Here is a 13,401-nt window from a genome sequence, read left to right as displayed (position 1 = left end):
TCCCCACAGGGAGCGTAGGAGAGCAGCAAAGCAGCCTGTGGTCGTGCAGGGTGGAGGTGCCACTCAGGTGCCAGGTTCCCGAATTCCCAACACGATAAGTTCAGAAAATAAATTAAGGATTTGTGTGTGCGCGGAATGTAATTAACGTAATGCCCTGCATTTACCTGCATCCAAGGTGACCGATTTAAGATGACCCCCCCCGCCCCCTAGTTAGACATGGAACAATATAAATGTGCCCCTGCCCCCGGGCTCCCTGGGGCACTCGCCTGCCCCCCCACTGCCCGCCCCACGCGGTGGCTTTGGCTCTTGCTCCAGCCGCAACCCAGGTCGCAGCCCACGCTGGCTCTGGCCCCAGCCCAGTATCTGCGGCAGCTGGAGCCGCATCCCCTGTGCCGCCGGGTGCCCCCGTCCCGGCCACATCTGTCACACAGGACAGCCCAGCCCCAGCAGCACTGCCCCGGGGGGGGCTGAGCCCTGCGAGACCAAACCCCGCCCCCTCAGGCCCCGCCCCGCCAGGCCAGGCCCCGCCCCTCGCGGAAGGGCGCGGGCGGCGGCCTGAGGGGAGGCGGAGGCGGCGGCGGCAGCGCCATGTGTGGGGGCTGCGTGGGCACGGAGTACCCGGCCCGGGTAAGGACGGGCCGTGGCGGGCGCTTGGGTCCTGCCTGGGCCTGGAGGCCGGGCGTTGGGCTTAGGGCGCCGTACAGCTCGGGGGCTTGCGGCTAAGACTGTCTTGGATGCAGAGTGGGGGCAGGCCTTAGCCCTCAGTCCGCCTTGATGTGGCTGAGCAGCCGGAGTGAGCCTCTCTGTGGGGCTGGAGTGCGAGGGGCCGTGGATGAGGTGGGATCCTGCTGGTGAGCCAGCCGCACTGCTGCCCAGCAGGTTCCCCATCATATTGGCCAGGCTGGTGTTGAACTCCCTGTTGAGGACACCTAGATGTATTGTCTTGGGGGACTGAAGTGTCTCTGCTGACTCTTCAGGGCTGGAACTAGGCTTCATGGCCTCTATGATGACCACAGGGCTGTCCAGCATAGTAACCGGGCTGACCCATGAGGCTCATGTTCAACCTAATGTTTTCCATCTGCTGAGATACAGGAGCTCCAATTACTGGGGGGTGTCATCAAAAATCTGTCATGGTTGGACCGTTACTTCCTAGAAGTGCAAATCTCTGTCTTCTGTTGCGCCTGTCAGGATGGTGGACTTGGCTAGCCCACCCCCGGAGACTCAAGGAGCTAGTGGGTTTCCAGAGCCGGCTGTTCTGATCTGTGGAATAACTCTCTGACCTTGGTCATAGCTACAGGAGAACCCAAGCATTCATTCTTACTGTTGCAGTGGGACAAGTCGCCCTGTACACTGGGAAACAAGCAGCTTAAACAGGAGGGTAGATGGCTAGAGCATAGGTGGCCCTCAGCTCATGCCAGAACTGACTGATTACTGTCTTTTTTTAAAGAGCTGTGGCAGGTCAGTGGCAAAGGCAAAGAATCTTTTCTTCTCCACTGCCATTGCATCTGCAAACTGTCATCCCTGGAATTGTTCTGGGTGGTGAATGATGTGATTAATACAGCTTATTTGCCAGGAAGCCATGTCTTCAGACTGCCTACTTTGCAGACAGAATTGTCAGTATCTGGCACAGCTTGGGGACCATCACTTTTGCTGCAGAATCAGTCTGAGGTCGAGGCAGACTGGTCTTGTCCTGTTGATATGAATCATGTTGCTATCACTCACTATGTGCTTTGGAGGATGAGGGTGACCAATTGTGAACTAGACCTTTGGTTTGTAAAAACTAGCATGGAGAGACTAGTGAGGGTTGTCAGTGCCTCCTTTCAGGATGGCAGGGTACTAGATGTTCTCAAGTCTTCACTTGTCTGGTTCTTGCACAAGAAGCTATCACTTGACACTGACTCTCCAGTCCAGCCACTTATTGCCCTGTCTCTGACCTCCACTCTTTGGGGCAGGTCTTTGAATGGCATCCCTGTATGTATCTGGATGACATGAGATTCCTGAACACTCAAGAGTCTGGGTTTCATCTTGAGTACAGTGTGGAGACTGACTTCATGGCCTTGGTTAATGATCTTGGCTTTGAGATTGACAGGGAAAATTGTACCTTTGATACAGCTGGCCATGAGTTATCGGGTTCTGGTAAAGGGTTTACATGACCTACTGGGAACTTGCAGGATTACTCTAAATGGGTTCTGCTCTTCCCTAGCAGGGTGGTGATGGTCAAATGTATGTCATGCCCTGCAGAATCCTTCCCATGAGGTCTCTAGGGGGTCCATTTTGTTATACTTCTTGTTCCGTGTGTATGAGGCCACTGTGTGAGATAGTACAGAGATATTTGGAGTGAGGTATCATCCATATGCTGATGATACCCATTGGACCCAGGCTTTGCAAACTCAGTCCTTTTCTAGTGCCTGGCTGCAGTTGTACACTGGATGTGGGTGAACCAATTGAAATTGAATCCAGACAAGACAGAAGTGATGGTGGCTGTTAGATTCAAAGATGTGGGTTTTCCAGAAAAATTTGAATTGGAATTTTTTCCAGTGCCCCAAATAGACTGTGATCTGATTTAGCATGTTTATTTGACAACAATGATTTTATTAGAATACTTGTAAAAATGTAAAGACAATACACAATAGCTTATACTTCCCCTATATTCTTTGTGTAAAATTTAAGAAAAAAAAATGAAGGCACTGAAAACTGTTGACACACTAATTTTAGCACACCCAAAGAACTGTGCATGATATGCTGTGGTTGTCCGCTCATCTACTTCAACAGAATTGAACTCTCTTCCACTGAAGTCATTGTGGCACCTCTGGTTTCACTGTCACTATCTGTAGAATCACTTGCACTATTTATTAGTGCCATTTCAGAATCAGATTGAGGCAAATCTGATTCAGAACTACTTGAACCACATTCTCTTTTGCTAAAGGATGGTTTTACCAATGAGTCTATGGGCAAGGGCAACTTATCATCACACTGAATCTTCTTCACTAATTGTAAAGCAAGAGATTTTGAGAAATAGAAACAAGTTTAGCAATGCGTTCATTTACTAGTTTATTCCTCTTTTTTTGTCTTGATTGAGCTGAAAGCCTTCCCGTTCTGTTCATAGGAAGCTGCTGTTGGTGGGATGCTTAGGATCCTTAGAGCAATCGTGGACAACAGTCGGGTGTTACAGTATCCCTTCCACCATGGGAGAGGAGACATATTCTTTGCTGCCCACCAAATGATATCTTTGCTCCAAAGTTTTTTCTTTCGTGCAGTACTTGGCAGTGTCTGCCATCACAGCTATTTTGTTGTTGGGGACATTCTTAGCTACTTCCATAATTGTACTGAGAGCAGTAGATACTTCATCTTATGATAAATGTTGTCCTCTGTGTTGAGGATCCAAAAGGTTTGCTGCCAGACGAATTGGATGAGAGCAAAACTTAGATCTCTTAATAAACATTTGTTTTACTTCTCCTTTTTTGGATAGAGGTGAAGAAGGCAAAAGCTCAGTTAGATTTTCATTCATTTGTCTGAATATCTCTGGAATATTTGAACGTCTTGGTGCATCTCCCTCAAGTTTCTTGATAGCCACTGAAACTGGTAGTAGCAAATTGAATGCTTCTTGAACTCGAACCTAGAACGCATCATTGTTGAGACTGCTTCCGAATGTTCATGGGAATAATCTGGGATACTGCGTCATCTATTGAAGCACACTGCAAACAGTTCTTTGTGCACAGCAAACTATGTAATCACTTTGTAGCTGAGCCCCATCTAGTTTCTCATGGCAATAAAAGTGCACTTTCCTTCCCCTGCTTCTCTTTCTGTAATTTCTTTACAGCCTGATTAGCAACACGATGTTTGTTGAATACCTTCACAATCACTTTGTAGTTTGCCAATATTGTCTTCATTGTATTCACACTTACTATGCCCTTTGCCAGAAGATTCATCCCTTGAGCAAGACAGCCAAATACTATTAAATGAGGATACTTTGCCTTTAATATTTGCTATGCAGCTTTCATGTTACTCGCATGATCAGTTACAAGGGCTTGTACCCTGGAGGGACCTGCACTTTCTGTCTCTTCACTCAGTAATTTGGCTATGTATTCACCTGTAGGATGAGAAGATTTGATAACAGTTGCTTTCAGGAATATTGGTTCAGGTGTTGCTAACAATGTTCAATAAAAGATTTTCTTGTACATCAGTTCATCCATCTGACATCAGTCAGTGATTCTGCTTGACCTTCACTATAATGATGCCACACACTAGATTTTTTTCTGATTAGGCATTATTATGACTACTTCAAACCAAAAGCACTAAAAAGCTAACAGATCTTATAAAAACACTTCCAGCTTCCCCAGCTCAAGAAAAGAAATGAGATAATGTTCTGTGTGTTTGCTGAACTGAAAGTGAAACAAAAATGAATCACAATTTTAGTTTTGGTTTTGCTTTCACTTGCGGTCCTGATATGAAATAAGAATTTTAGCTTTGATTTTGATTTGACCTGCACAGCCAATTAAGTGAATTCATAACTTGATTTTTAGTTTGGATTATTATGTGAGTGTGTTTACCCTCCTGTTTACAAATCAATAAAACATAGATGTTCTGTCTTACACATTTCCTAGGGATAATCACCTGAAAAACATTCATTACAACTTTGAAACTACCAAGCTTGCTTAGTATTGTATTGGCATCCATTCATTGTTACTAATGAATTTTATGAAACAGTGAATTTTTAGAAATAGAAAATTTCCCATGGAAAAATAAAGCACTGGAAAATTTTCCACCCCACATCTCTGATTAGACTGCTTGATTTGGGTGGGAAGATTGGGAAATCTATCATTGATGAGGTTTAGCATCTCTTTGTCACTCAGTTTTGAAGTGTTGGGGTGCTCCTGGATCCTCTGCTGCACCTGGATCTTCAGATAGAAGCCGTAGTGGCTAGGAGTGCCTTTGACCAATTCTGTCTAATGAAAGGTCTGCATCCCTTTCTTTCAGACTCTGATCTGGCTACCATCATCCATGTCTTTGTAACGTCAAGGCTATAGACTACTGTAATGTGCTTGCCATTGGTTGGTTGTGAAGACAATCTAGAACAGGGATGGGGAGCTGTCATGGGGCAGGTCAGCATCCTGTTCCTGCCCACTGCACAAAAACTCACCAAAACTCCCTATGTGGGATGGGGCCCCAGGCAGAGGTGTTTAGGAGCAGGATGGGCAGGCAAGGCTGGGATCACAGGGCAGGGTTGTAGGGCAGTGACAGTGCGAAGCCAGGACCAGGTCAGAGCCACGATTCACTGCCCTTAAGCCCCTTTGAGTGTGGGTTCTGCGGACAGGGATGTGCAGGGGGTGGATTTCAGCTCTGCCCTGCTCCGGTCCTGTGCTGTCACTGCCCCATGGTAGTGGCCTTAGACACAGCTCCCTGCCCACGTGGCTGGGGTGCTGGCCCCCAGCCCAAGATGCAGTGTGTGGCTGGGCAGGGGTCTGGGGCTGGGGCAGTGGGACAGTGACAACATGGGACCAGGGCAGAGCTAGAAGTTGCCACTGGGTCTTGTTGGGAGGCTGCAGCACCCATGAGGAGGTGAGGAGGGCTGCAAGCCCTGCTGGGGAGGAGAGGCAGGGGATGGCCACGTGTCACTGCCAAGTGGGGGAAACAGCCTCCCGCTCCCTTCCCCTGGCCTGGGTTATGCAGCCCACAGGTGGGGGAGGGAAAGGTGTAGACCCAGTGGTCACATCACTTGGGACAACAGCTGTACTCTCTCTGCCATCTACTTGGAAGCTGCGGCCAGGACCGGGCTGGGAGGTGGGTGGTGCTGGGAACCCCTGTCCTGTGTCAGCCTGCAGTTCCCCCAGGATTCCTGTGTGGTGGCAGCAGCCTCCAGCCCTGTCAGCTCAGCACAGGGCATAGCAGCACAGAGTGGAGTGGCAGTGGTGGCAGCAGGAGCAGGTGGGAGACCTGGTGTGGATGTTGCATCCAGGACCGGGGACTGGTCTCCATGGAGGTTGGCCAGGAGCACGTGAACAGGATGGGACCAGCCTCATGGGCCATGACGTGGGCTGCCCTTGCCCCTGGGCTGATGGTGTTAAGGGACCTGCTGCAGGCTGGGCAATATCACTCTGCAGGCCATAATTTGCTCACCCTGATCTAGAAACTGCAACAGGTGCAGAATGGGATGCCCTGCCTTCTGACAGGGGTGGGTCACCAGGAGTACATAACTCCCATTCTCCAGAGTCTGCACTGGCCCCAGTAGCTTTCTGGATGCAATTCAAGGTGTTGGTTTTGACTTATAAGGCTTTAAATGGTCTGGGCCTTATGTATTTAGAGAACTGTCTTCTCCCTTAAGCCCTGTGATCTTCTCTGAAGTCAGCCAAGAGCAACCTGCTGCAAGTACTATCAATGTGCCAAGTCTGCTTGGCAAAAATATGTGGGAGGTTATTCTCAGGCATTGCTTTTTAGCTCTGCAATTCTCTAGCCTCTTGACACCCACCAGCACCTGAGCCTGGACATCCTTCAGAAGTGCTTGGGCAGGCACTTAGTAAACAAAGCTAGACTGGGATATTGTTCTGTCGGGGTTCTGTTTCATTTTGATCCTCTGGTTGCTCCATAATTTGCTTTCTTCTCTTGCTTGTTCTCCTGTTTTATGAGTTATTCTCTTCTCTTACTATAAGCCACCCTTAGCCTTTGTTGGGAAGGGCAACATTGAATAAATAAATAAATAAAAATAATTAGAGATTTGAGAAGGCTTCATCATGAGACCAAGAAGATGAGACTGAGTGTTTAACTCAGGAGTGGGCACCTGCGAATTATGGGCCAAGCCCCGCCCAGGGCAGCCCTGGCCAGCATGCACAGCTTTCTAGCAGGGCTGTTCCAAGTGCAGCTGCAGCCACCTCTGTACTGCTGTTCCCTTCCCCTCCTATTCTTCTTCTGCCCCTGCTGTGCCACTCCAGGAGGAGGGGAAGCTCTGTGTGCTGGCTCCTGCTCCAACATGTAGCGCTTCAGCTCTCAGCCACTTCCACCTACTTAGCCATCAAGTGTGATGAGCAGCTATCTGTGGGCATCCAAGTGGGTGGAAAGTGGCCGGGAGTTGGAGCCCCTAGCATTGGGATAGGAACTGCCCTGCTGCAGCTTCCCCCACACCCGGAGTGGTGCAGCAGGGGCAGGGGGAGAAGGAGCCTCTGGAGGCAGGAGAGCTGAGCAGTACCTGCATAGCCGCGGCCGCACCGGGAGCGGCCCCATGGGGAAGCTGTGCACACTGGCAGGGACTGGGCCTAGGGCCAGTGGGTATGGCCGTGAATGTAGTACAGGCTGCCCCAGGTCAGAGTGGATGGGGCTTGGCCTCATGCAGCGTACCAGGGGGGCAGCTGTGGGCCAGATGGGGTGGGGGCCTGGAGTGCCCCTGCACTTGCACCGTCTGAGTTAGCTCTGCTGCATGTGCCCCATGCCCCTGCCTCCCTCCCTTCCCCTCCCCACTCACCCCCGATCAGCTTCCAGGACTTAGCATACTGGCAGCCTCCCACACATGTGCACACCCACCCCACACACTTCCTCGCACCCCCCCTACCCCCCCCACATCCCCTCCCACAAAATATACAAGAGTAAGACTTTATTTTGAGCTATGCAGTCCCCTTTATATGCACTATTCAAAAAAATCAGGACAAAATTATTTTTGAAATAAAATTAAAATTTAGTAGATATTTGGTTTTAGTATATGATTTATTTTCATCTATATTTTGTTAAAATGATATCTTCTGAAAGATTTTACGTGTGCAGCCCTCGACAGCTCATCAGAACTGTTAAGTGACCCTCTGGTTGAAATAATTGCCCACCCTGGTTTAACCCCTCGTTAATTTATCTCCTTGAATAGAGACATTTAAAAATATGAATGGTATAGAGGAGCTCCTCTCTTATGATTAAAGGGAACTTGGAAGAGCATTGAAAGACAGTATTAGGATGGAGCTTGATAAGGTTGCAGATAGGATTACATAATATAGTTACCAGCAATAGCAAGTAAACAGTCTCAACAACCCAGCAAACACCTTCCAGTCCTCTCTCTTTCTCTCTGTTGCTGCCTGTATATTTGTACTGAGTATATTAAATAGTAATAAAAGAAAACACCTTTATTGTGTGTAATCAGCCTGAAAGAAATTACTGCCACAGTGGGGCAAAGAGTTTCCCAGGGTTCAGAGCCTATCAATTAATGTGGAATATGAGATTGTATTACCTGTGACTCATTTTGTTAAAGTTTCAGAAGGGATATATAAACCTTTGTGCTAAGTACTTTGGTTAGTATGAAACAACTTTTCAGGGTAGGTTATTCCAAATTTGCAGTCAGGTGGGTAGGGCCTGCTGAGTCCCATTCTCCCTGAGAGTCACTGTTGATGTAGTACAGCCCTGTGTGTCCTCAGACTGCCCATGCAGGTTAAGCCTCTCTGTCACAGATGCCTAAATAGGGACCCTCTGCAAGAGAAAGCCATCAGGCATGAAGCTGTCTAACACCTAAGCAGCTGGGAGCCTCATACCCCACAGGCTACATGTCACATAGGCTGGACAGGGGTGAGCTGCAGGTTTCCTGAGCTATTCACCTGCATGGGTGCCCCCACTGCTGCAACATGACCCTCCCCCAGCCCATTGCTACACTCTGTGCCAATGAGGCCCTCACCTTCATCTCTCCGAGTCATGCCATGCTACCTTTCCTCCTGGAGCAGGAAGTGTAAGCAGGAGGGGTGGACTCTGACTGCTGTTGCAGCTGGAGTGATGGGGGAGAGTGGCAGCTGAGTGGGAGCCCAGGAGCTTCACCTTAACCCCTTGCAGGCCACATGCTGCTTGCAGGCTGCCAGTTGGAAAACCCTCATCTAGTATATCCATCAAGGAATCTGTGGTCGCCTCTCATCCACCAGTGCTGAGAACTGACAAGGCTGCGCCTGGGGCACCAGTCACCTACCCCCTTCTGCACCAGGGGGTGGTTCCCTTTGTCCTTACCTTACCATTCCAACTGGTCTTTTGCCATTGTGGGTGACTTGGAAACTGATAGCATCAATCAGCAGACATATAATTACTGCTGTCTCCCAATTTTGTAATTATTCTTGGGACCCTCCTTGGTCAGTTGGAGTTTGCACCTATTTCCTTGTGGAGTTTTGAAACGTGGGATCTCACCTCTGTACGAAAGTGTGGGCTGCTAAGGTGCTAGGTGTCATCTTGTGATGCCGTATCTTGATCTTGGCAGTGTAGCAAGTCTGGACTTGTAATTTCCTATGGCTAACAGCTCAACCTTTATCATGAAGGTGACAACAACCTTGGAGGATGCCATCCAACTGCCAATCAGTGCAGGGTTTTGAGAAGCCCTTCTTTTGATGTACGGCCAGAACTGTCAGTTCTACTCAATTTAATTTGGTGATGAACTGAATTGTGGGATAGGCAAGCATTGTAAATAGCACCACAAAGATTGTGAAGGTTGTATTTTTGTCTCTTGTCAATGTTCTAGGGTAACACCTGCCTGGAGAATGGGTCTTTCCTGCTGAACTTTGTGGCTTGTGCAGAGTGCAACAAGAGAGACTTTGTGCTGATTGCAAACAGAGCAACTGAGGAGGAGGATGGAGAAGAAATCATCACCTATGACCGTAAGGAGATTCCCTGTATATGAGCACTCAGGGGCTGTTGGCAGTTGGAAGCTGCCCTGTGGCGGGGGTGAGGCACAGTATTATATCTGATAGCAGGGGTAGTATTTCAGTAGTTGACTTGGAAAAGTTACCTGTTTGCCAGACAGTGATATGAAAGACTAGCCAATTGCCCATAAGCAATGACTGGGGGTGGAGGGGGGGAGGGCATGCAGGGTTGGAGCCCCGTGGCCCCCTCCTGGGCCTGCTCCCCCTTAACCTCCTGCTGCTTGGGGTCTGGGCCCACTCCCCACCCTCCCTGCTGCAATGGCAGGGGGAGGGGAGGAGTGGGCCCGGCCTGATGCAGGGGAGGACCGGGCCTGAGGGTAGGGAGAAGCCTGGCTGCCACGGCAGGGGGAGCAGTGGGCCCAGGCTGACCCAGTGGGGGAACAGGAGGAGTGGGCTTGGAGCCTACGGTGGGGTGGGGGAGAAGAGCGGGGTTGGGGCCAAGTGGGCCCAGGCCCGAGTGGGAGAGGAGGCTCAAGCCCAAGCCAGGGGAGAAGCAGGCCCGCCATGGCAGTGGGGGGAGCAGTGGGCCCGGTCTGACATGGCAGCAGCTGGGGGAAGAGAGGAGTGAGTCTCTTCCCGCCCCCCATTGGCTCCAAGCCCACTCCTCCTGTTTTCCCAGGTTGGCCTGGGCACACTGCTCCCCCTGCCGCGGCTTCTCCCCTGGCTCGGGCTTGGTCCTCCTCCTCCCCCATGTGGGGCCTGGGCCCACTCTTCTCTCCCCCCCGCCCCTTGCTGCCATGGAGTGCCTGTTATTCCCTCAACCTGTGTGGTGCCTGCCCCCACCCCCGCCACTGCGTCGCCCCACGTTGGACCTTGCAGGTGGTGATGACAGAAGGGGGGAGGGGCAGGCCAAGGCCAGAGCCAGTGGCCTTGCCTCCCCTGCAGCATCCTGCCCCTGCTCCCCGCCCCTCTGCTGCTGCCACTGTCACCTGCAAGGAATAAGGGCAGGGGTGAGACCAGCTCCCGTGGCCTCGCTGCCACCCCCCACCCCTGCTCCAGCTTTGCCACCTGCTGGCCTTGCCCCCCCGTTCCATCTGCTCTGTTGCCCCTGCCTCCAGGGAGGAAGGGGTGGGGGGTGTTGAGGCCAGCTGTGCTGGCCTCGCCCCTCCATCCCGTGTCCCCACCATCACAAGCGGCACTCCTGCTGGAATGCTTGTTCGCACTCTGATTGTGTGTTTGTCAGCCAATCAGAGCACAAATAAAGCGCTATGGACAGACAGACAGACACACATAAGGTTTTATAATATTAGAAGAGATGAGGCCTCCCAAATGAGATCCAAGGTCATGCACTAAGGAGGAGTTCAGGATCCCATCCACAGGGATTCCTACCTTGCTGCTATCTTAGAATCTTACCCAAGGGCTTCGTCTTTTGTCAGAATCCAACTGGCAGGTATCTCAAGCTTTTTCTGCATACATGAACTACGTGGCTATAATTACACCAGTACTGTTGTTATATATGCTTGAATTAAAGCCTGGCAGATTCAAATTAGAAACAAATGTCTAACAGCAAAAGTGATTAATCACTTGATTGAGCTCTGTAGGGATGTGATGCATTTTCTATCTCTTGATGTCTTTGGAATCAGGCTGGGTGCTTTTCTGGAGGATCTGCTTTAGCTAGTCACAAGCTGTTGGGTTCAACAGAACTTTAGCTGGGTGAAGTTGTACAGCCTGTGTTACAGAGGGGGGCAGAGTAGATGAGTTAAAGGTCCTTTCTGGCCTTAAAGTCTAGGGAGCTATGAAGAGCTATATGAGCACAGCTATCAAGGTGTTTATCTTGTATAGTTTGTTTCTGGACAGGTGAAGAATGAGATACCACAATATAATTGTACCCACATTAAGGTTAGAAATAATATAACTATACTGGCCCAAAAAAAAAAAATAGCCCCTCTGACCTTCATGGTTATATTAGTACAGAAGTCAAGGCCCAAATCCCACAGACAGGTGAGCATGTGCATAACTGTTAGCAGAATAGAGACTGAGAAGGAGACCCCATGCTACTGCTGGAAGATTCACTGCTCCTGCACCTTACCTTCCCAAACTCCAGACTGTTGAGACAGGGCTGGTCTCTCATATGCCTCTCTCACCCACTGTTCCTGGGTTGTTGTCCTCCCGGATAAATCATTTCTGTGCTTTGCTGCCTTTGTTACCATTCACTTTGACTATGTGACTGCACAGTGAAATACATGAGTAAGTCTACTGGTTCTGAATACTATCTGTGACACTAACCAGAGTCAGGTTGGTCTCGGCTACTTCAGGGGAAATCTGTGAGCAACAGTAAAGACACTGGGGTTACTTGCTTGCAGAGTAAAGGCCCAAGCACTGTAGCTGGTCACACTTCGCAGTGAAACAGGTTGCAAATATAAGTCAGTTCTGACTGTGAGGGGCCATCTGGAAACTGTCTTCTCCCTCACCCATTTGGATTCAAGTTTCCCACAGAAACCAAAGTGTCCATTTATGTTAGTTGTTTTTTGTGGGTTGGGAACTGAGGTGACAGCTGACTCAGAGGCCTACAAGTAGCCACAAAATGTCCTAGGCTGTCTTTGAACTACTAAATTAGTGACTTGGTGGATCACCACCTGTGCCTAAGCAGAACTGAGATCCTAGTTTCTTTTGAGTGATTGCGGAAGAGGTAATCTCACTGAAAGTAAACATGCTTTTCCAGATGGGCTCAGCTGATGAGCTGGGGATGATTACAGGGGCTATGTTTTCATTACCCTTCTGGACTCAGTGTCTTCCCCTGATAATTCCACCACAAGACCTGCTGTTGACCCAGCAGAGACTTGGCCTTGCATTACACAGCCCCATCACCACACTGTTCAGGCACTTCACAGTCTTGTATTGTTTTTATACTCATGGAATGGCCCCCATATGATGCAGGAAAGTGCTATTATCTCTGTTTTACAAGTGGAGGATGGAGGCTCAGAGAAAGTAAGTGATGTGCCCAGGTGCACACATGGAGTGGCTGGCAGAGCAGGGAAAAAACTCAGATCCCCCACATCCTTGGCTACTGCTTTACCAGCAAGCCAGCCAAGTGTTGGAGGCACTGAATAGGTTTTAATGAAATGGCATAAACCAAGCATTTCTCCATGTGTGTGTTGTAGTAAGGAATAGGAACTTTTAATTTGCTCCTTAAAAAGTAAGCGAAAATCAGGGTGAAGTTAACTGTGGGGATAGGGATCAATCGACATTTGACTTTAAAGCTATCAATCTTGGCTTTTTTGGATCAGGAGGGCTCTCTTTGCTTATATCCAGGAATTGGATGATAGTATGTCTCAGAGTTGGGATCAGCATCATTTCCAATCAGAAGAAATTAAACCTTTTTCCCCACCAAGATTCTGGATGGGAAGGCTCACAGCAAACTGGTGATCTTTTGTTTTCTTTTCAGACATGTGTGAGAACTGTCATCATGTGATAGCCAGGCATGAGTACACATTCAGTGTGGTGGACGATTACCAGGTATACTCTCTTGTTTACATGTACTCATTGATTTCTCTGCAGATGCTTTCCTGAGTCTTGTGAAGACCCCAGGCCTAATGCAGAAGCATAGGAAACCCAGGCCTTGACTGCTCTCCTCTGGGTGTCTCATGCCATTGACCTTGAGCATGCCTGAGTCTGCTTTGTGCTGTGTGCTTCTCTGGCTAGACAGTAGGCGAATAATTACAGCTACCCTCCCTCTCTTCTTGGGGGCCGGATTCCTTGCACAAGGTGATTTATCCCTTGCATCATTTCCAGCTGTCTGCTCAGGACACCCAAAGCTGCA

The 13,401-nt window shown here is 49.4% G+C and overlaps 1 protein-coding gene across 1 annotated transcript; it reads left to right on the top strand.

The window, feature by feature from the left end:
- The first annotated feature begins 525 nt into the window (after positions 1-525).
- CHURC1 (churchill domain containing 1) lies at positions 526-13,151 on the top strand. The gene is made up of 3 exons (XM_019547163.1): positions 526-627; positions 9,461-9,596; positions 13,027-13,151. The coding sequence occupies exons 1-3, from the start codon at positions 589-591 to the stop codon at positions 13,149-13,151; spliced, it is 300 nt and encodes a 99-aa protein (XP_019402708.1). The 5' UTR covers positions 526-588.
- Positions 13,152-13,401: the final 250 nt, after the last annotated feature.

The sequence above is a fragment of the Crocodylus porosus genome, unplaced genomic scaffold, assembly GCF_001723895.1.
Source record: "Crocodylus porosus isolate Cpor-Errol unplaced genomic scaffold, CroPor_comp1, whole genome shotgun sequence".
Taxonomy (NCBI): Eukaryota; Metazoa; Chordata; order Crocodylia; family Crocodylidae; genus Crocodylus; species Crocodylus porosus.
The sequence above is the reverse complement of the archived record's forward strand: the minus strand, read 5'-3'. Positions and strand labels throughout refer to the sequence as shown.